The sequence below is a fragment of the Pan troglodytes genome, chromosome 12 (assembly GCF_028858775.2).
Source record: "Pan troglodytes isolate AG18354 chromosome 12, NHGRI_mPanTro3-v2.0_pri, whole genome shotgun sequence".
Classification (NCBI taxonomy): Eukaryota; Metazoa; Chordata; class Mammalia; order Primates; family Hominidae; genus Pan; species Pan troglodytes.
The window spans coordinates 99,084,939-99,109,522 of NC_072410.2; the positions used below are offsets into that span (position 1 = coordinate 99,084,939).

Sequence of the window (24,584 nt, forward strand, 5' to 3'; positions counted from 1 at the left end):
TGAAATTTTCGCCCTAATGTTTTAGTTGTCTCAAAATCTTCTATGTTGTTCAAATTGTATAGGATTAAAGCCCCCAGATTCACCCAAACTTTTGGAGCCCTCTGTGTTTTGCTCTTAATACATTTCTAAATTTATCTGCCATAGTTGTATTTCATGAGTTGTTTCAACCAAACTCACTCATTTTTCTGTTAGTGTTTATGAGTACTATCTGCTAATTACTGAGCTGGGTGCCTAGACTACAAAGATGACTCTGACAATTCTTGCCTTTTGAGACCAAGATATAGATATAGATATAGATATAGACATAGACATAGACATAGATATAGATATAGATATATCAGTATTATGATAGATCCATAATGCCTACTGGATAACTACTGTGTGGCAGGCATTATTCTATATGTAATTGTATTAGTTTACTAGTGCTACCATAACAAAATGTAACAGAAATTAATTTTCTCACAGTTCTAGAGGTTATCAATTCAAAATAAAAGTGTCAGCAGGTTGGTTTCTCCTGAGGCCTCTTTTCTTGGCTTGCAGATGGCGGCCTCCTTCTCTCTGTGTCCTCACATGGCCTTTTCCCTATGCTTGTGTGCCCTTGGTGTTTCTTGGTGTGTCCAAATTTTCTCTCCTTGTAAGGACATCAGTCAGATTGGATTAGAACCCACCCATATGTCCTCATTTTAATTATCTTTTTAAAGGCCTTGTCTCCAAATACAGTCATATTTTAAGGTACTGGGAGTTAAGCCTTCCACATATAAATTTAGAGGAGATGCATTTCAGCCTGTAACAGTTATATGAAACACAATCCCTACTATATAGAAAGTCATCAATTTTTAGAGATGATAAATACACTTATCAAATTATTGGTGATTATAATAACAAATATTATTAAGATAAAGGGATACCATAGAGGTGGCAATCATGCATAATGTCTTAAGGTGCCAGCAGATGATTATAAGGCAGTGTCATAAGGTCTTATTAGAAATATGTTACCTGGTTAGTGGAGCACAGAGGAGAAGACACTACCTGGAGATTAGCAAGATTGGGAAGGGCATTGACTCTAGGCTGAGGAAACAGAGGTATGAAAAAAACAAGTCTGGAGAATAGAGTGCCTCTGTGGAGGAGTAGTGGGAAACTAATTTGCTTCTCTACTCACTGACTCAACGTTTATTGAGCATCTTTTTGTTAAATATTCTCTGTGTATAAATCCTGTTTAAGGCTAGAGATACACAGATGGTTAAGACACAGCCTTGACCTCTTAGTATCAAATTTGGGGTAGAGGTCAAGGCAGTTGTAAGATGGAGGTTGGAACCTCAGTTAAGATTTAATTGCAGTGGCTGCAGGGATTAAATATAGAGGTCTTAGTGACCAACCATTTAAATATGGTGGACAAAAACCTAGAATGATCCCTGAGGTTTTGGTCTGGTTAGAGGAATCTGGGAAGGTAAACCAATGGAGGAACAGATTTATGGGCAGGATGTCAAATTCAATTTGGGACATGTTAGTATGAGTCATATTTGGTAAACCCAGACAAAATGCAGACTTTATTTATTTATTTATTTATTTATTTATTTATTTATTTATTTTTGAGACGGAGTCTTGCTCTGTTGCCAGGCTGGAGTACAGTGGCGTGATCTTGGCTCACTGCAACCTCCGTCTCTTGGGTTCAAGCGATTCTCCTGCCTCAGCCTCCCCAGTAGCTGGGATTACAGGCGTGTACCATCACACCCAGCTAATTTTTGTATTTTTAGTAGAGATGGGGTTTCACCATGTTGGCCAGGATGGTCTCGATCTCTTGACCTTGTGATCTGCCTGCCTTGGCTTCCCAAAGTGCTGGATTACTAGTTGTATATGTGGTTCTGGAGGTTGAAAGAAGTGGGCAGGAGATATGGTTGGGAGTCATCATCGTAGAGGAGTGAATGAGATTTCATAGACAGTGTATAGAATGAGAAGAGAGAGGAGCCCAGGAGGGCCCCTTTTCTAGGAAATATGGGTCCCAGTTCTTGCCCAGTGTAAGTCCCAGTCTTACTGTTTCAGGACCTTTGTCAAATGTATCGCCTCTACTGGGAGTATTTACATGTTTTTCTTTTTAAATCAGTTTTATTGAGATATAAGCAACATACAAGAAAATGTACTTTTTAATAGCATGTAGCTTTTAAAATCACATATCGTTTTAAAATTTCACCTACCCGGCTGGGCACAGTGGCTCACGCCTGTAATCCTAGCACTTTGAGAGGCCAAGGCGGGCGGATCACGAGGGCAAGAGATCGAGACCATCCTGGCTAACATGGTGAAACCCCATCTCTACTAAAAATACAAAAATTAGCTGGGCATGGTGGTGTTCGCCTGTATTCCCAGCTACTTGGGAGGCTGAGGCAGGAGAATCGCTTGAACCCAGGAGGCGGAAGTGCAGTGAGCTGAGATCACGCCACTGCACGCCAGCCTGGAGACAGAGCAAGACAACGTCTCAAAAAAAAAAATAAAACATAAAAAAATAAAATAAAATTTACCTACCCTTCAGGGAATACTAAAATGCTAAGTTCATGAAAGATTTTTCTGATTTCCTTCCAGTTGTAAGTACCCCTTCATCTCTGAATCTCATAATGTAACTTTTCTGAGACATTTATTACTTTTTTGCCCATAGTGATTTGTTTACTTATCCTTATCCTTTATTTTAGACTCGAAGCTGATTGAGAACAGGATCTGTATAGGCATCTTGTGTAAAGCATGTTCTTAATAAATGTGGCCGATGAGTAAATTTTATTTATTATTCTATTTTTATTTTATTTACTTATTTATTTTCAGACAGGGTTTTGCTCTTGTTGCCCAGGCTGGAGCACAATGGCACGATCTCAGCTCACTGCAATCCCCGCCTCCCGGGTTCAAGCGATTCTCCTGCCTCAGCCTCCTGAGTAGCTGGGATTATAGGCATGCGCCACCATGTCCGACTAATTTTTGTATTTTTAGTAGAGACGGGGTTTCACCATGTTGGTCAGGCTGGTCTCGAACTCCTGTCCTCAGGTGATCCACCCGCCTCAGCCTCCCAAACTGTTGGGATTACAGGTGTGAGCCACTGTGCCTAGCCTCTATTTTTAGATACTAACTCAAGGAATCTCAGATTAAGTAGAAATTATAAAATGGAGACATGGTAACATTCTGTGGAAATATGCATAAATACTAATAATATATAAATATGACCTGAACCAGTAAGTATAGTTAAAATGTTTTTCTGTTTTTTGTTTTCTTTGGAGACAAGGTCTCATGCTGTTGCCTGGACCTGAGTACAGTGGCATGATCATGGCTCACTGCAGCCTTGACCTCCTGGGCACCAGTGATCCTCCCACCTCAGCCTCCCGAGTAGCTAGGACTACAGCTACAGGACTTACCACCATGCCTGGTTAATTTTAAAATTTTTTGTAGAGATGGGATCTTGCTAGGTTGACTATGCTGGTCTCAAACTCTTCAAGTGATCCTCTTGCTGCATCCTTCCAAAGTGTTGAGATTACAGGTGTGAACCACCATGCCCAGCCAAATTTCTTATTTATGAAATTATTTGGGATGAAAAATCATACCATAAAAATTAGCTTTTCTTAGAAATATGGTTACTCTTAATAATTTTGTTGAACAAAATCTCAGCTAATATACTTCTGAGATTTTTTTTTCTTCATAATGAACTAAAAGTAAAAGTTTACCAATTACAAAAGAAACATCAACACAGTGAAATTGCTGTTACATTCATTAAAGTAGTGCTTCTATTAATTTTATAGATACTCATCTATATGTCCTAAGTAGCCAGTACTTTTTGCTGAAGACAAATGTAAGTGGTAATATCTTTATTTTATAGATGAGGAGATGGGGGCTCAGAGAGGTTATATAATTACCTGTGTGCAAACCCACAGATGTTATATGGCACAACTGAATGGATTGAGAGCTGTCTTGACTTCAAAGCCAATATATGGGGTTTTTTTGCTGTGCTTATGTAACTTGGAAATTTCATGGATTTGGACAGTCTTAAAATCTTAAAGTATGAGACAGAGTGAAAACTCATAAATATGTAGTTTCTATTCCCACACAATTTTAAACCTAGAGTTTTAAGTGATGAGTGAGTCTCTGAATCCACAAACAAAATTATATTCATGTGCAGTTTTCAACTTTTATTCTATTCTTTTTTTCCCTCCCCCAAGAGGGGGTCTCACTCTGTTGCCTAGTCTGGAATGCAGTGGTGCGATCATGGCTTACTGTAGCCATCATAGCTGACTTGAGACATCGACCTCCCTGGCTCAAGTAATCTTCCCACTTCAGTCTCCTGAATAGCTGGGACCACATGAGCCACCAAGCCTGTCTAACTTTTTAATTTTTTGCAGAGATGGGGTCTCCCTATGTTGCTCAGGCTTGTCTGAAACTCCTGGCCTCAAGCAATCCTCCTGCCTCAGTCTCTCAAAGTGTTGAGATTACAGATGTGAGCCAACATGCCCAACCATGTTCTGTTCTTATATGAATCCAGGTCAAAAAGATTAAGAACCTAGGATTATCATAGACATCCCTTCTACTTTGAATATTCTTTTAAGTTTGTGATTATATGCTATGTATAATCTTAGACAATCTTCTAAACAATGATTGAAAAGAATTATAATGATAGGCACATGAAAAAGCAATGCCTTGGCCCGGCACAGTGGCCCACACCTGTAATCCCAGCACTTTGGGAGACCGAGGTAGGCAGATCGCTTGAGCCCAGGAATGTGAGGCCAGTGTGAAACCTGGGCAGCATGGCAAGACACCATCTCTACAAAAAGTACAAAAATTAGCCAGGCGTGGTGGCGCATGCTTGTGGTCCTATTAATAGCTGCTCGGGGCACTGAGGCAGAGAGGACTGTTTGAGGCCAGGAGGTTGACGCTGCTATAAGGCATGATCATGCCACTGCATTCTAGCTTGGGTGACAGAGTGAGACCTTGTCCCCCACCCCCATCCCCCCAAAAAAGCAGTGTTCCCTCTCAAATGCAGATTTTTTTAAAAGAATATATTCCTTGTCTTCCATACTAGTGGGAAATTTTTATGGAATTTTTTTCTTCATTTATTCTTTTTTCTTGCTTAATTTAGGGTAGTGTTGGGATAGAAGATACACTTTATACAAAGCAGAAAGACCAATCATTGAGTTATTTTAGAGATAATAGGCCAGATCCATACCTTTAGATTTAATCTTACCTTTTTTTTTAGTTTCTCTTCATTCAAGCCGAGGTAGAAAGCCAGTGGTGGAAAGCTGTGGTATTGCATAGGCTACAAACATTGTATTGTCAACTTGAAAGTATAGCTACTTCTAAGGATGTTGATGTTCATTGTAGTTTTTTATTTATAGTAGCTAAAATTAGAAGCAACTTAAAGCTTCCAAAAAGAGAACAATACTTTTGAAAAATTAAGGCACATCCTACTTTGGATTGTTGCACAACTATTAAAGTTTGGTTTTCAAAGAGTGTTTAAAAGACACCAGGAGACTTCTTCTTTTCTTCTTCTGGCCAAGATGGAGTAAAAGGGACTCGATTTATTTGCCCCCTCACATGACACAATGAAAAAAAAAAATGAACAAAATATATTTAAAGAAAAACTGTTTGGAAGGCATTGGACACCAGGCAACACAGGACAGTGATTCCCAAAAGATAGAAACAAATAAGAGGAGTAGTGTGGTTGCCTGGAGACAATTTCCAGATACCAGCCCCAGGAGGAGCAGCCCAGGCATATTCTGGAGGTCCTCTGAACTGGGGAGCCAGACCTGGAATCTGAAGAGGCCACAGTGGTTTGGGTTTGCAGGGCAGATTACCAGAAAGAAGAAAGCTGCACAGGGAGAACACTCTGGCTATCTCCAGGAGGTCCTACCTTAGTGTTTAACTAAGTACTGGTTAGTGCATATGTGTGAGAAAACTATCTGAAGCCAGAGAAAGAGAGGGAATATTCCTTAAAGTTCACACAGGGGCCGCAATAGAGTTAGAGCTAATAAACCAACAAGGAGATAAAATGGAATCATAAAAAGGTATACAGTAATTCCAAGAGAAGTGAGAAAAAGAGGAAAAAGGGAACAAAAAACATATAGGCCAAGTAGAAAATAAATAGCAACCATATCAATAATCACATACATCACATTAAAAGTAGATGCTCTAAACCAGGGGTCAGCAGACTATCATCAAGCTGACAGCCTGTTTTTGTAAGTCAAATTTTTTTACTGGAACAAAATTATTCCCCCTATCCCCGCTTTTCAGTTCAGTGATAAATGATGTCTACAAAAAGCCTACATTTCTCATCATACTAGTGATGAAAGAGTAAGTACTTTCTCCCTAAGATCAGAAACATGACCAGGATGTCTGCTCTTACCACTTCTATCAACATTAAACTGGAGCTTTCAGCCAATGCAGTAAGGTAAGAAAAAGAAATAAAGGCATCCCTACTTCCAGAAAGAAAGAAGTAAACCTGTTGTTTGTAGATGTGTGATGTCTACATAGAAAATCCTATGGAATATTTAAAGAAGTTATTAGAACATGTAAGTGAAGTTAGGGTTGCAGGAGACAGGATCAGCATGTAAAACACTTGTTTTTTATATACTAGCAACAAACAGGAAATTGAAATAACATCAAAAAATAACATGAAATATAGATAAATCTGGCAAAAGGCATGTAAGACTTATACATTGAAAACTATAAAATATTGGTGAGATAAATTAAAGAAGACCCAAATAAATGGAGATATATGTCATGGCTTATGGATTGGAAGACTCAACATTATGAAAATGTAATTTCTCTCCAGATTGAACCACAGGTTCAACACCATCCTATCAGAATTCCAGCAGGCATTTGATAGAAATTGACAAGCTTATTCTAAAATTCATATGAGGATGAAAAGGACCTAGAATAGTCAAAACAACTTGGAAAATAAAAACAGCTGGAAGACTTAATACTACCTTATTGTAAGACTTAAAAAGTTACAGTAATCTAGACAGTGTATGTTGGCATGAAGTTTGACAAATAGGTCAATGGAATAGGATAGAGTCCTGAAATAGATGCACACATAGAGGGTCAATTGCTTTTTGACAAAGATGTAAAGTCAGTTCAATGAAGAAAGTAGATTAAATTTCAATAGACAGTGTTGGAACAATTGGATATCAGCATGCAAAAAAATACTTTGTATGCAGAAGTTGACTCACAATGGATCACATACCTAAATACAAGAGCTTAAAACCTATAGCCAGAATATTAAGTCTCAGAATTTAATAATAACCCAATTTAAATAATGGACATAAGAGCTGAAGACACTTTACCAAATAAGATATACAGAAGACAAATACACACATGAAAAGATACTCATCCTCATTAATCTTTTTATTTATTTATTTGTTTGTTTGTTTATTTATTTTTTGGGGACAGAGTTGCTCTGTCACCTAGGCTGGAGTGCAGTGGCATGATCTCAGCTCATTGCAACCTCCGCCTCCTGGGTTTAAGCAATTCTCCTGCCTCAGCCTCCCGAGTAGCTGAGATTGTAGGCACACACCACCATGCCCAGCTATTTTTTTTTTTTTTTGTATTTTTAGTAGAGATGGGGTTTCACCATTTTGGCCAGGCTGGTCTCGAACTCCTGACCTCAGGTTACCCGCCCGCCTCGGCCTTCCAAAGTGCTGGGATTACAGATGTGAGCTACTGTGTCCAGCCAACCTCATTAATCTTTAGTGAAATGCAAATTAAGACCACAGTGAGGCCGGGTACAGTTGCTCACGCCTGTAATCCTAGCACTTTGGGAGGCCAAGGTGGGTGGGTCACCTGAGGTCAGGAGTTGGAGACCAGCCTGGCCAACATGGTGAATCCCTGTCTCTACTAAATATACAAAAATCAGCTGGGTGGGGTGGCACACACCTGTAATCCCAGCTACTCAGGAGGCAGAGGATGCAGTGAGCCCAGATTATGCCACTGCACTCCAGCCTGGGTGACAGAATGAGACCCTGTCTCAAAAAAAAAAAAAAAAAAACCCACAGTGAGACACCATTAAACACTTGTAATAATCGTCTAAAACTGAAAAGACCATATCAAATGTAATCAAGGATGTAGAGTAACAGGAACTATGATGCACTGTGGTAGGAATGTAAAATGAAACAGCTGACTTGGAAAACAGTCTAGAAGTTTCTTAGAATGTTTAACATATGTATTATAGTCATCCCTCCATATGTGTGCTTTGGAACCTGTGGATACAAAGGGCTGACTGTACTACCTCATTTTATTTATTTATTTATAAATAAAGAGACGCTGTCTTTCTCTGTCACCCAGGCTGGAGTGCAGTGGCGCTGTCTTGGCTCACTGCAACCTCTGCCTCCTGGGTTCAAGCAATTCTCTGCCTCAGCCTCCTGAGTAGCTGGGATTACAGGCGCCTGCCTCCACGCCCGGCTAATTTTTTTGTGTTTTTATTAGAGATGGGGTTTCACCATGTTGGTCAGGCTGGTCTTGAACTCCTGACCTCGTGATCCACCCACCTTGGCCTCCCAAAGTGCTGGGATTACAGGTGTGAGCCCCCGTGCTCGGCCACTACCTCATTTTATATGAGAGAGATAAGCATCTGGAGATTTGATATCCAAGGGGAGATGGGGTCCTAGAACCAATCCCCTGCGGTTGCTGAAGAACTGTACCTATCATTTGACCTAGCCATTCCACCCCTTAGTATTAACCCAAGGAAAATTAACGTGTATATTTCCATACAAAGGTTTGTTCATCAATGTTTATAGTGACTTTGTTTATAATAGCCAAAACTCAGAATTATCCCTAATGTCCACCAGCATGTGAATGGATAAACAAATTGTGTTATACCCACATAATGGATTAGTATTCAGCACTAACAAATAACGAAGTACAGATACATGCAAAAATAGGGACCAATAATTATTTTTATGCTTAAATAATTATGCTGAGTGAAAGAATCCTGATTAAAAATATTCTTTGTGATTCCACTCGTATATATAATTCTAGAAAATATAAACTGATCTATAGCGAGAGAAAGCAGATCCTTCATTGCTTGGGAATAGAGGGCTGTGGGGAAGGGTGAAGGGAGGAAAATCAAGGGTCACAAGAAACTTTTGGTGATGATAGATATGCTCATTGTCTTTTTTTTTTTTTTTGGAGACAGGATCTTGCTTTGTTGCTCAGGCTGGAGTGCAGTGGTGTGAACATGGCTCACTGCAGCCTCGACTCCCTTGGGCTCAAGCGATCCTGCTACTTCAGCTTCTCAAGTAGTTGGGACCACAGGCATGCACCACCATGCTTGCCTAATTTTTGTACTTTTTGTACAGGGTGGAGCAGGTAATGGGAATGAGTCAGAGTGGAGACATGGTGGCTCGCCATGTTGCCCAGGCTGGTCTCAAACTCCTGGGCTCAAGCAGTCCTACTACCTTTCCCTCCCAAAGTGCTTTGACTACAGGCACGATCACCTCCCCTGGCCCATTGATTATTTTTATTGTTGTGGTAATGTTATGGATGTGTACTTACCTCAAAATGTATCGAATTGTATACTTTAAGTATGAGCAACTTATTATATGTCTATTATGCTTCAATAGATCTATTTTTAAACTTAGGGAAGTACAATATGTTAATAATGCAGATTACAGAATCATTGTGGTTTTTGTTCATAAAGAGAATTGTTGAGACACATATTCATGTGCTTACATGGTATCTCCATTGGGATATTTTTTAGGCATCTCCAAACTGAAATGCCTGAAGCTGAACTCTTTAAAATTACTCTCTAACTTCTTTTCCTCCTTTCCTCTCTATTCTGTTTTTTTGTTTGTTTTTTGTTTGTTTTTGCATCTTTATAAATAGTATGTCCGTCTCCCCATTTTTTATGCAAGAAGCTAGGAAATCATCTTTGATATTTATGTTACCCTCTTATCTACTTTATCACCAAATTGTGTCATTGAGAGCACATTTCAAATCTGTAATCTTGTCTTTCACCACCACCACCACCATTACCCCAGTTCAAGTCATCATCCTCTCTCACTAAAATAAAGCCTAGTGACTATGCTCCCTGGTGTTATTCTTGACTCCCCTCAATCCAGTGATCAGAAAACAACCACAGCAGATCTTTTCAATGATTTTCATTGCTCTTAGGATACAATCTGAAATCCTTTCAATATGATCAGTTCCTCTTTGCCTCTTGCGTATTATGTTCTGACTACTGTTATAAATAGTTTCAGTACCTCAAAAAGCACTTGAATATAAAATTTTCTTTTTAATTCTCAGCAAGGCAAGTTTTTCTATAGAAGGGTGCACCCTTACAGATGGAGTAATGGTGGGCGCCCACTTGGACAAGGGAGGGGAAGGGGTTATTATCCCTGATGCATGTGGCCCCCCACTGCTGTGTCCTTCTCCTATTGGCTAGGGTTAGACCACACAGGCTAAACTAATTCCGATTGGCTAATTTAAAGAGAATGACAAGGTAAGTGTTTTGGCGGGAAAAGTGGTTATGACAGAGCAGGTAATAGGAATGAGTTAGGGTGGAGTAGGTAATCGGAATGAGTCAGGGTGGAGCAGGTAATCGGAATGAGTCAGGGTAGAGCAGGTAATCGAAAAAGGTTGCTTTACGAGGAAGTTAAGTTTAAAAGTAGAAGGCAAAGAATTGAACATACTGACATATTGATTCTTTGAAAAGAAATTTAGAACTCATAACACTACACTGGCTGCATTTCAGTTTCTTGAAATCTCCAAACTCTTTACGGCAGGATTTTCTCACATGGTATTTTCTGAACCTAGTTGTTTTTTGTTTTTTTTTTTTTCCCCTTACTCTTTCAGTAGCTACTCCAGTCTGTGCTTCAAGTGTCAGTTTAAATGCCTGTTCTTCAGAGAGGCTTCTTCCTGACTTGCTCAATCTAAATTGGAACCCACACCAGTACCCTGTAGGTTTTCTTCATAGCTGTTATTCAGGGTGTTTTGCTTTTGGGTTTTTTCTTTTTTGGAGGGAGGAGGTGTTAATTTGGATGTATGAGAGATGATTTGTTCCTGTAGTGGTCTGAAAAAGTCCTTGAAAGTTGATATCATGTATGTTTTGTTCACTGCTGCGGGTGGCCACCATCCAGCTTTCCCTGGTGCAGTCGACAACATTTGTTGAGTGAATGTTTAGAGAAAATGTGTTGGAAGTAAATATCAGTGGTGCCTTTGAGTGGTGCATGTTTGGTTTTGTAAGATTACCACACTGAGCCATAATAACTTTCAAATCAGAAAAGTTATAAAGTGTCTCTGTAACTTTGTCTATACTGTTTGCCCTTACTAGAGAGGAAAAAGCAAATGTTGTTTTGCAACTCTGGATTCTTGCTCTTGATACTGTTAGAATATTAGTTACCTTGATATATTACTTGCCTTTTCATATTTCTGAGTTGCACAGATCTAGGGGGCACTGTTTATATTGTATTGTTTATGAATGGGAACTTCCGGATTAGTGTGAAGCAGAGGCTCCTCTTTTAGTACCATTTTTAGGCATAGTTTACCTGGAACCATGTTTATGCTTCTCTCCTGGATCTACCTACAATGTATACACCATCTTGTGCCCTTTAGCTTAGAAAGTCTTTCTGTATTTCTTTGTTTTTGTCACATTTAAAAAAAATAAGTCACCTTTAGGATATATTGTATTCTTTAGCATAGTTTTGACCAATGTCAACTTAGGAGAAATTTAAGATTTTTTTGAATTCCTAATATTAATCTCTGACAACTCTGGGGCTGGGCATTTGGTGAATATCCTCTAAATACTTTTTAAATTTTTACTGAAAATCACATATTTCTGTTTTCAGAAATTTGAAACCATGTATCTTTTTCTTGTAATTCTCCAGACTGCTTCAGAAATGGTAATAGGTTTAGTCCTTTGAGGTTCTTAAAGTATAATTTTCAGAGAATTACTAACTTGACTGAGTAGCTTAGTATATTTATTTTTTTACCCATACTTTAAATAAACTTTTTCTCACCTAGCAATGCTTTTTATAATTTTGTTTGTATTCTTTTACTTTTTAAGATGTCCTTTGTTAATGTTATTTTATTTGTTTCTATAATAAATATATACCAACTTTTTTAACAGATAAAATAATTAGGCACAGGGCTTGTACCCTGAAGGACACTGCACATGCTATCATTGCAGCTGAATTAGATCCAGAATTTAATAAACTTTGTGAGGAAATTAAGGAAGCAAGAATAAAAAGAGGTAAGTTGTAGAAATAAACTTGGTACTGAAGCCTAGTGTGCTCTGTTCAGGCCAAGAGTCCTTGAACGCTGTTTCTTTAGGATTGCTGGTATTATGAAAGTAATGTATTTAATGTATTTATTTAATTTCTGATACTAATGTGTTATGTAAATTCTCAAAGATATTTTACAACTTTACCTACTGTGAAAGTTTTAGTGTGATAGTGTGTATTACAGAAATAAAGTGTTTCTTATTGAAATTTGTTTTGTAGGAGTATATCTTTTTTAAGAATTGATTTCTAAATGGATTTAGATATTAGATATGAAAAGGTTTTATTTTTCATCAGTTTACTTTCTGGTACTTTAAAAACATGTTTAGGTATACTGTTTTTCCTACCCTAGTGAAATTTATATGCAATTTTGTTATTAGAAACACAGAACTAGCAATTGTGGTTTGTCGATTCAGTTTATAATCTTGTCCTTGAGGAACTCACATTTTAGTAGGAGAGAGAGAAATGTAAAACCAATCAAGTACAGTGTGGCGTATGCACTGGTTGAAGCATGTTCAGAGCACAGAGATGAGACCTCCCAGTAGGGAACCCAGCATTTTGATCAGAGTAAGGAGTAAATATAGAAGTGTTCTCTCTAATGAACTAGGGAGGCAGTGATAGAGGAGGAGGAGGTGTATTGCACACAGAGAAAACAATAGCATATGTAAAGGCACAGAGGTGTGAAAGAGCTTGATGTGTGTTAAACTGGTATTGCTAAAGAAATACAGAATGCTGGAAATAGGGCTCAAGAAGTGCGGGGTCTAGGACACAAAAATTATGAAGAAACTTTTCTTCTACCTTTTTAGAGAGCTCTTCCCTGACCACCTAATCTGATAGAGGCTTTGGTAGCATTTGGCATTATATTATTTGTTTTTTGATCGTGTCCTCCTTATTTAGGATATCAGCACTTTGAATGTCTTGTTTATATCTCTACTCCAGTCCCTAGAACCCCATCTGGTATAAAACAGGTTTTCGGTAAATATTTGAGTAAATCAATGCCATGCTAAGGAGCTTGTAATTTATCTTGTAGATCAGTGTTTTCAAAAATGTCTGCCTATTACCCACTTCAGCTTAGACCTATGAATTAGATTCTCTGAGAATATTAAGGCCAAGAAATCTTTATTTGAACAAACTATCCAAGAGTTTTTATGTACACTAAAGTTTGATAGCCATAGGCAATAGAAATCATTGAAGGATTTTAAGCAGTGAAATGAATTGGTCGAATTGCCTTGGCGGGAAGAAGTAACATGGTTTCAATGTGCCAGGGTAGGAAGATGAGAGATCAGTTTAAAAGCTGTTGGAGCCCATTTGAAAATGGTTTGGCAATTTCTAAAAAATTAAACATGGATTTACTGTATGACCCAGTGATTCTACTCTTAGGAATCTACCCAAGAAAAATGAAAATATATGTCCACATAAACATTTGTATGTTCATAGGAGCATTGTTTATAATAACCACAAACTGGAAACAACCCAGATGTCTGTCAGCGGGTGAATTGGTAAAGAAAACATAGGATACCCATACAAGCGCGTACTACTTAGTAATAAAAGGGAACAAAGTACTGTTACACAGTACAACATGGACGAACTTCAAAAACATGCTGGCTGAACATGGTGGCTCACGCCTGTAATCCCAGCATTTTGGGTGGCAGAGGTTGGAGGATTGCTTGAGCCCAGGAGTTTGAGACCAGCCTGGGCAACATGGCAAGATACCATCTCTACAAAAAAGTGAGAAATATTAGCTAGGCGTGGTGGTATACACTTGTGATCCCAGCCATTTGGAAGGCCGAGTTGGGAGGATTGCTTGAGCCCAGAAGGTTGAGGCTGCAGTGAGCCATGTTCATGCCACTGCAGTCCACCCTGGGTGACAGAGCAAGAGGTTGTCTCAACAAAAAAAACCCCAAAACATTATGCTAAGTAAAAATAGCCAGACCCAGAAGACTACATATTGTATGATTTCTTTTATATAAAATGTCCAGAAAAGGCAAGTCTATAGAGACAAAAAGTGGAGTAGTCATTGCCTGGGACAGTTATCCAAAATTGGATTGCTGTGGTGAGTTTACAATTCTATACATCTACTAAAAACTATTTATTGTACACTTAAAACAGGTGATTTTTATGTTATATAAATTGTATCTCAGTAAAGCTGTTGGGGAACAAAAACCTGTTGGAGTAGTCCAGGGTTTTAATTAATGAAGTAGGAAGGGAGTTAGAAGAGATTAATATAAGTGAGATGTAGCCGCAGGGATGGAGAGCACTGTGAAGTGAAGGAAGAATAAAAACTGGCTGCCATATTACTGGTTGAGTGACTTAGTAGATACTAATACTCCCAATCTAGATAGGGAATCTATAAGAACAAACTGTTTTGTTTTGTAGGGAAAGATAAACCAGTTATCTTTAATTTGATCTATCTTTAGGAAATTCAGTTGGAGATATGAAGTAAGGAGTTGTATATATGGATCAGAAGTTGTATATCTGGATCAGAGATGTTTGGGCTAAAGATACAGATTTGAGAATTATTATATAATAGTAATTGAACCTGAACACAATGATACTTCGCTGGGGAATGTGTAGATTAGAGTAAGAAGAAAAGTGGTTACAGAGAGAACCTGGAGAAAAACCAACTTAAGGACCACATAGAAGAAATAAATCTCTAGTGAAGAAAATTAAGATAGAATGATTAGTCTTAGGAATATAATGCAGGACAACCAAACTGACTGCAGTGTGGTGCGACAGGAAGCAAATAGCATTTTGAAACAGTTCACGGGAATGGGGTTTAGTAGCCCAGTAGACTGTTGTACATTCTAAGATGGCAGAGGTCATTATTTTTGGATAATATATAATCTTATTGTTCCACAGTCATAATAATGTAAAATGTGCCCCTTTGTGAATTAAAATGAATAAAAATAGGGCCCCTTTGGGGATTAAGTGTAAACATGGCCTGCCAGATTGTTTTATTTTTATGATTTTATATCTAAGTTTCTTACCCATCTTAAAACAAAAGACACTGCTTTCATTGGAACTGCAAACTGCCCAAGTATAATTAATGACTTTAAAACTCAGTTTTGTATTTGAGATTTTTTTAAAAACCTTTTGGTTTATGTAGCTGGGAATATTTAAAGAGGTATTGCTTATCTTCTGCTTGCAGGCTTATCAGTAACATCAGAACAAATAAATCCTCATAGTACTGGAGCTCGGAAGACAGAAACTAGAGTCGAAGAGGCATTTCGGCACAAACAAAGAAATCCAATGGATGTGTGGCACAACTCTGCAAATAAATGTGCATGTGAGTATTTCAGCTCATGTTATCCAGTAGTGAGAACAACTGAGAATGATGTAGATATGTTAGGAATTGGGTACAAAACAAAGTGCCGCTCTTTTCCCATAGCTCTTTTAATCTCTTTTCAGAGGTGAAGAAGAGCTTGTGAGGTAAATGCTGAATCAGAAATATATTTCTTTAACTTTATTTGTTATTTTCTATCCCTATTCAATATTATTTGCTATGACAATTGAACTAGGCTTGAATATTTTCAGTTTTAAACTTTGGTTTTTGGATAGCCATGTGGAGCCAGTAGAATTTTTATCCGCCCCTGTCCTTATCCTCCACTCCTTGTACACTATGCAGGATGTTCTCTTTAGGGTGGGAAATGGACACTCGCGCATGTGGGTGTGTCTGATCTGGCAACAGGAAGTTGATTTTTCTGAGAGACTATTTTGTGTTCAGTTTGAAAAATTGGCACAGCCTTCTTTACTTTGTAGTTTTTGTGACATGTATTTAAAGGGAAAATTGGGAGTTTTTTGTACTCATTCATGTTGATCTATAACATTTCCAAAAGTCAAATGTTAATAAACACCGCGTCTTTCTAATAGAGTTCTTCTGTTTCACTAAAGATAGCCTTCCTTGGAAGATACATGCTGTTTTTCTGGTATAAAGGTGATAATCCAGGTTAAGTATCCCTTATCCAAAATGCTTGGGACCCAGAAGTGTTTTGGATTTTGGATTTTTTTTGGATTTTGGAATATTTGCATTGTACTTACTGGTTCTGCATCCCTAATCCAAAAATCAGATATCTGAAATGCTCCAACGAGCAGTTACTTTGAACGACATGTCAGTGCTCAAAAAGTGTTGGATTTTGGATACTCAACCTGAACTACTTTGTCAGTAAAGCTAGCTATAATATGTTGTTTCACCAGTGGCATTGAATTTGAATGAATAAACTATACCCACCTTTTTAAAGCTTGTCCCCTTTTGGTAAGTGGCATTTGTATATGAGAAAGTTTGAGAAAGGACTTGATGATGCTGTGAAACTGATTAAGCCTATTTGGCCTAGTTGTATTTCAGATCATGACTTGGATTGTGTAACGTAGTACTCTAATTTAAACTTTGAAATTCTTTACATTCTATGCATCTGCTACAAATATTTATGAATGAAAATGCATTGACTATTCACTTGAAGAAGTTTTAAGTGCCTTTAAATATTTTAAAAACTTTTTGAATCTACAAATATGAGTTTTGTTTTCTCTTACCAGTAGATGGCATATGCGACCCTTAATTTTTCTGTTTTACATTAACTTAAATAAGAAATCTGAATGTCCCTAAGGCGTAGTTGCTTTCCTAAGGCCTTAGTTTTGGAAACAAACTCAGTGACGCTATAAAAATTGACTCTAAAGATGGTGTCTGTAAATGGACTTTTCACACAGAGCACCCCGATGAAGGAAGTGGTGTGTGTGTGTGTGTGTGTGTATATATGTGTGTGTGTGTGTGTGTATATATATATATATAAATTTATTTATTTATTTTTTCTTGAGACAGAGTCTCTCTCTGTTGCCCAGGCTGGAGTGCAGTGGCTCAATCTTGGCTCGCTGCAACCTCCGCCTCCTCAGGTTCAAGCAATTCTCCCACCTCAGCTTCCCAAGCGACTGGGACGACAGGCGCCTGCCAGCACACCTGGCTCATTTTTTTGTATTTTTAGTAGAGATGGGGTTTTACCATGTTTGTCAGGTAGGTCTCGAACTCCTGACTTCAAGTGATCCGTCAGCCTTGGCCTCCCAAAGCGCTGGAAGTACAGGTGTGAGCCACCATGCCTAGCTGGAAATGGTATATTAAGCATTAGGTCCACAAATACTAATATATACTCTTGCCACATGCCAGGTACTGTGAAGATACATCAGTGACTAAAACAAAAATCTCTTCTTGTGGAGCTAATGTGGTCTGTTTCTCTTATTTTGCCAAAATTATACCAACCATTAGAAATAATTATATAGGGAAGAGAAAAATACCTCCAGTCCTACTTCCCAAAGATTAAGAACATTTTCTCTTACCGTTATTAGCCAGGTCTATCCTGCAGTAACTTGCTTCAGCAGGGCTCCCAGCCTTTGCTTATGTACTGCATGTCAGGTAGTTGAGGTGACTCCTGATTGAGCAGAGTTCAGCTTCATTTTGCTCTAGTTTCATGGCTTAGGAAAGAAAAAGGGAACCTATTGTACTTTCAGTTACATGGTTGCAGAATAAGAGAGGTTATGGTGTCAGGAATGGCCTGTCAGGTAGTAAAAGCCTAATAGCGCTAACTTGCAGAGTCAGAGCAAGCTGAATGCTTTTTATTTTTTATATGGACTAGATTAGTTTTTCTTATAGCTAATGGGATGTTTACAAATGCCCATCACCTGAGCCTGTGTACCAGATTTTAACAGTAGATTAATACAGAAATTTTCTTCTCTATGCTAATTACCCTGTAACTTTAAATTATATAAATAGAAATTAATAGGGGAAAAGAATGAAGAGTTAGTGCTAACAGGATTACAGTTTTGAAGGAAAAATACATGTTGAGCCAAATGACTCAATAACTTGAATTTTGGAGATGATTTCAGAAACCTTTAGGAGATATATTCTTAGGTAAGAAAGAAGAGTAATATTTATAACTAAATTTATCTATTTCTTGTGAATTTACAGAGATGCAGCAGGGATTAAAGATGAAAGGATTAAATAAGTATGTAAATACACTACACTGTTGATAGATTCTAAATTCATATTAAGCAGTGTGAATATAAGAAACAAGGGTTGTCATTAAAAGACCATATTCCTTTCTGTCTCTATAAAGCAATTTTTAAACTACAGATTAAACAACCTACAGTTAGTGATTTCATATTTATATTTTCTTTAAAAAATATCTTTGCCCAGGAAGCTTTTCAGCTTTGATGTAGTAAACATATATATTGTCTTTTTTTAAGTTAAAATTATTATGTTCATAACCACAGAAAAAATGAATATTTTTATTCTGATACTTTCAACAAACTAGTATTTAGAATTTGGGGTTAGATACCAGAAGTGATTCAGCTCTAGCATAAGTGGTTTGCTTTAATAATTTTTGTATTTAAGTGTTCTGAAGAACACTTAACTGTATTATGCAAGTGTCCCAAATTATAAAAGTTAACTTTTTGTTTATTTAAGGGACAATGAGGTAGACTTGCTTAACCATCTACCTCAATTTGATACATATGTGAGAAATTAAAAATTCCAGGGTCCATTAATACCTAGAGGCCCTAGCTGCCTACTCATAAAGCTCATGATAGTTTCTAGCATCTAAGAGTATAGTCCTTACAACTTTTGTAGGCCTCCCTTTTCACGTAAGTGACCAAGTATTTATTTTCAGTGTTTTGTTTATGTTGTTGTTGTTGCCTTGATAGCAGAGGGCTTAGTTTTCCTACATATTCTCAAATAACTTTGCAAGAAATTGATGCTGCTGGGTGAACTGTTTGTGCTAGAAGAGATTAACAGTTGGCTCACCAAATTGTCCAAATAACCTTTATAAGGCATCTATCCATGGTCATACTTAACTTTGGGTGATTCCTTTTTCTGGAAGGAGAGGTTTCTTTGTGAGGATACCCTTAACTGTTCTGTTATGCTATATTGAATCATGTCTTTATTTTCTTTCATGATTTAGGAGCTACCTTTTGCTAGTAAAACATCCACCTTCCTGGTGGAAATCCAGGGCTTTGGCCCCAAACTTTCTGGCAGCCTGGTAATGTGGTCATTCTTTAAATGTGTATATTATATGCGTGGCTTTTGGATGTTGAAAATTAGGAACAGTAGTAAAGTAGGATCTAGGATAGTAGAAAAGATTAGTGCTGAATAAACTCATACAGGAAATACATTAAAAAATGTTTTATTCTGCAGAGTTCATCCCTGACTTCATATCCATTCCATTTGTAGGTTGCAAGGATTAGTCAGCATGAATGTCAAGAGCTAAGTAGTTTTTGTTTGTGTGTTACATCAGCATGGGTTTACTTTCTTTTGGGTCCTGTTTAATAAACATATGTAAAATTGGTATTGCATTCCAAGTTCTACATATCTTTTTTCCTTCCTTGTAAAACAGTTCGGGTTCGGAGAAAATCAAGGCGGAGATCACAGTGGGGTAAAGGAATTATTAAGAAAAGGAAAGTTAATAATTTAAAAAAAGATGAAGAAGACACCAAATTTGCAGACTATGAGAACCATACGGAGGACAGGAAATTATTAGAGAATGGAGAGTTTGAGGTAAGCACTGACTGCCATGAGGAAAATGGAGAAGAGACTGGAGACTTATCTATGACCAATGACGAATCATCCTGTGACATCATGGACTTGGACCAGGGGCAGAGGCTTAACAGTGGAGCAGGCACAAAAGAGAACTTTGCATCTACTGAGGAGGAAAGTTCAAATGAATCTCTACTGGTCAACAGCAGCAGTTCCTTAAACCCGGAGCAGACCTCCAGGAAAGAGACTTTCCTTAAAGGAAATTGTCTAAATGGTGAGGCTTCCACTGACAGTTTTGAAGGAATACCAGTTCTGGAATGTCAGAATGGCAAGCTTGAAGTAGTTTCTTTCTGTGATAGTGGAGATAAATGTAGTTCTGAACAAAAGATTCTTCTGGAGGACCAGTCAAAAGAAAAACCAGAAACTTCGACTGAAAATCATGGAGATGATCTTGAGAAACTAGAGGCACTGGAATGTAGCAATAATGAGAAGTTAGAACCTGGCCCTGATGTGGAGGTTAAAGATGCAGAACTGGATAAAGAAGGTAGAGCTAATATTTGAAAAATCTTCTGAAGGTTTAAACTCCAGAGTTAATTCGTTGTGTATTTTATCTGGTTCCCAGTAGTAATAGTTGATGAATAATTATACCCCTCTGAGAATCTGTTAAAGTTTTCATCCTGTTCTCTAGAAAAGCACACACGCGTGCACGTACACACACACACAGAGGCATGCACCAAATTTTGCTTTAAGTTTCAGAGGGTGTATCGTTTCAAGTGCATTGCTTTACTGGCCGCTTACTCTTCTGCCTCCTGCCTGATTATCACCCCTAGCCTCAGGGATTTATGACTGAAAGCTGAGTAAATCCACAGGTGTTAAGAAGATGGAATTCCAAGAAGAATTATTGGCATGGGCTGGGTGTGGGCAGAGAAGACTTAGTGATAATACCAGTATGATATGTTCGGAAGAGTAATATAGACCTAGATTAAATTACCACTCTTGTTCATTATAATCATGTGACTTTGAGCTCATTATTTACACTCTCCAAGCCTGTTTATTCATCTAGGAAATTCAACTTCAGAATGGTGTTGTTGCAAGGATTAATCGTGTATTTTAATTGCCTCTCGTGGTAACTGGCACATACTAAGGTATATTCATTCCAGGCAGTCATTGTTAGTTGAATCCAAGGGCTGTTCAGTCTAAAAGCCTTCATTGCTTTATAAGTCCAATAGTGGGGGAAAGAAGCAGAGCGATCATTGTCAAGTTTACCTTGTTCTCAGGGAATCAGAGTACTCTCCCAGCTTCTGACTTCTTATGGCTACATGATTCATATAAGAAGCAGCAGAAAGAGGGAGTTAAGGGTTTCTAGCCTGTCTTTATCATTATTCTTTAGCCCATAGCAGGGTCTGGGATGAGTTGATATCTACCCTGCTCAATATACATTTCCTTCCTGGATAGGTACTCTTATAGGAGGCTATCCTAAAATTATATTATTTTCTCTAAATTGTGTGGAGTGGAGTACACAGCTTCAGCCTGGGATTTGGGCTATGTGGGAAATTTTTTTTTTTTTTTCTGCCAGTATTTTAAGTCCTTTAGCAGAGTTAGGAAGCAGGAAAATATTATTCAAAGTCTAAGAATTCCTTTAATGGATAAAGAGAAATTTACTGTTCTTAAATGCTACCTGTTAAACATTTGTCTTATTCTTCAATATTTAATACTAAAATAGTTTTCAGAGCAGTATTCATTCTGGGCTATCAGATAGACAGAACTTTAAAAATATGTTAAAGCTAGGGTTAAGTAATGAATATAACAGCATGGGAAAAGTGGAGAAGGAATCTGGTATGAGGCCGAATGGGTGGGGATAGAGGAGTCTATTTTAATGCTGATTTCTATGAGATTTCCATAAGCGTGCTGAAAAAGGCTTAAATTAATATTGTGTTCCGTTGGTGATCTAAACACTATAAAGATAATTGTTGTGTAAAAGTTTGACCTGAAGCTTTCATTTGGAATTATCAGGACAGTATCCTAATCTGAGTTTTCAGGCCTCTAGAAGTCCATGGATGTAGTAATGAGGATCAATATGATTTTAACAAAACTCCTAGCATATGGTAATTGAACTATGAAGTCTTTCACATTAAAAGCAGCCTGAAATATAAAATTTCTCTGATATATCATGATACATGTTTTTGAAGGCAATACTTTGGTTCGTTTGCTGTTTGTTTTATAAAGCAGGCATTGAGAAGGAGGATGAGTTTAAAGACTTGGGAGTAAGAAATAAGAGGACTAATGTAGGACGGAGGCGGGTCCCTGCATTGAGACACTTAATAAATATGTTCTCCTTAGTGTCCCTGACATGGGCCACATCCTGTATGAAATTCTGAAACAGTCCAAGTTTGTCTTTGTGTTCCTTCCCCTCACTCATCCTCCTCTTAAGAGTAGTCCTACTTAGTTAGGGGAGCACAGGGCTCCATGGTCTACCCACCCTTTGTACCCCTCAGAATGCCTGGGTTCGTGAAATTATGCTTATCCACCTTAAAATTTCTGTTTGTTTAGTGTGGCTGGTCTCAGCAAAATGTGAGGAGGAAAGTAATTAGATTACACTAATTTACTCTAAGGTAGGAAAGAACACCAGCCCTATTACACTTTTAATGGGTTTATATTTTTAAGAAAAAAATGTTAAACTCTGAATCAATTTCTAATAGAATTTTAGGCAGTGTAACAGACAAGAAATTTCAGGCAATGCTGAAGGGAATGTTTTAGGTTGGGAGGCAAATGTGTAGACAGGTGGGCCCCACTTTTGTTAGTATCTGCTTTTCTAGGTTGCTTCCCTTCTTGCGGTTCTGAAAGCTCCCAGTTGTAAAATGGTAGCTGTCATAGAGTGAAGGCTGTTTGTTAAGTCAGTGGTTAGAGGTGAAGATTGCTTTTATCTTCCTTTTAGTGGATATGCTTATTAGGTGATACTCTAGTATGACTTGGCTTTTTAAGTTGTAGTTTAGTTTTCTTTAATTTGGGTTACTTAGTCTTACCAATAAAAAATCTACCACATTGGGTTGCTTTAAAAAAAATCACTTAAGAATACACCCTTCCTCATTCCAAAAGGGATTTGTGTGGTAGGTAAAAGAATTTATAACTGCTTAAGACTGGTTTTTCTTAACTTTTACTTGCTGCAGTGTACTTTTTTTGTCTCAATTATAGGTGCTTCTAAAGTAAAGAAATACCGTAAATTAATTTTAGAGCAGGCAAAAACGACAAGCCTGGAACTGGTTCCAGAAGAGCCATCTGAGCCTGTGCCTCCTCTTATAGTTGATCGTGAGAGATTGAAGGTAAGCTTAGCTATTCCCAGTCAGTTTTAAATGAATGGACGGAGATTTGAATGTGTTTGTAGGCAGTTGAGTAAAAGTAGTTTTCCTGCTTTAACCCTGAAATATAAATGCCTCAGAGCTCCTAGTAAAAAAGAGTTATGTGTATTTTAAGGAGTTGAAAGATACGGGAGTAGTCCAAGATATTCTAAGGGAATGATTTTAAGCCCTCAAATCTTTTAATTTCATGTTCACTGTTACATCCTAGCTTTATGGTGTTTATTGACTAGCCATTTGAATATACAATTTCAGTTTGACCAGTGAAATCAAATTACATTTTATTCTTTTCTGTTTTTTCTTAGAAATTGCTTGATTTGTTGGTGGATAAAAGCAACAATCTGGCAGTTGATCAGCTTGAGAGATTATATTCTCTTCTTAGTCAGTGTATCTACCGTCATCGTAAAGATTATGACAAATCACAACTTGTAGAGGTAAGTGTTTAGTTTATCTGTAGAATAAACAAATACTTGATTTTACTTGTTCCAAAGAAAAGAGGAAAAAAAGTTATTTTGCCTACATCTATGTCTTTTACCAACTAACTGAAGAATGTTTTGAAGATTTAAGACAAAAATCATTAAGAGTTACAGTTTGAAGAATAAAGCCTTTCTGTACCATTTTGTCTCTGGAAAGAAGTAATCTGGGGTTCCTTTTTTTTGTCAAAACACAGAAATCCATGGTTCTAGGGTGGTAAATATACAGAAATAGTATGTCACAATTCTCTCCCTACTTGCTTATAACTGACGTACCAATTGAGCCTGTCACTTGGGCTTGTTGGATGTGGTCATGGCCCCACACTCCTTATCACTGCTTCCTAGGTAGCCACTGCTGATATAAAGGCGTTGGCATGGGTAGTGAGACCTATTTGCCATTAATGGTTGGAAGATAACTCAAAAGTCATCTTATTTTAGTCAAATCTAGTCCTATAAATTAGCCATATGAAGGAGCGACTGTCGTTTTGCTGAGATACTTTTAGAGATGAGACATTCCCTTTCTAGACAACTCTAAACCAAGGGAAATTCTTCCTGTATAAATGTGAGCTCCTATCTTTGTTTATATAATTTCCATCATTAAACCACACTTCTGCCTTTTCAGGTCATCTGAGCAAATGTAATCACTCATCTACCCACAAAATGGCTAAATGACTTAATTCAACTCTCTTTGTTGATTTGCCTGTTAGTTTGTTTATCTGGTGGTCTATCTATTAAATGTTTATTGGGTACCTGCAGTGCCAGATGCTGTGCTGGGTGTTTGGAATGCAAAAAATGAGTAAGACAAAGTCTCTGCTCTCAAGGAATATTTTTAGTATATTAAAGATTTATATGTAAAGGATATAGTTATTTTTCATGTGTAATTTTCTTTTCTTATTTGGCAATATATGATAAAACATTTAGCAGGAGTGATTTTTGTTGGCCACATGGAAGAACTTGTTGATCGGATGATGATCTGTTAATACAGCCTGTTAGTTTTGCAGAGATGTAGAAT

General features: G+C 37.6%; 1 protein-coding gene across 5 annotated transcripts in view; it reads left to right on the plus strand.

Annotated features, from left to right (window-relative positions):
- The window catches only part of ATAD2B (ATPase family AAA domain containing 2B), a 177,829-nt gene that overhangs the window by 148,780 nt on the left and 4,465 nt on the right, over positions 1-24,584 (plus strand). For 4 of the 5 annotated variants that reach the window (XM_525707.7, XM_009442106.5, XM_016947998.4 and 1 more), the window contains 5 exons: positions 12,083-12,205; positions 15,382-15,519; positions 19,607-20,290; positions 22,939-23,066; positions 23,405-23,533. In XM_525707.7, coding sequence (XP_525707.2) covers positions 12,083-12,205; positions 15,382-15,519; positions 19,607-20,290; positions 22,939-23,066; positions 23,405-23,533 — 1,202 coding nt within the window. The remainder of the gene's footprint in view (positions 1-12,082; positions 12,206-15,381; positions 15,520-19,606; positions 20,291-22,938; positions 23,067-23,404; positions 23,534-24,584) is intronic. The other variant, XM_063790083.1, reaches the window with a different exon arrangement.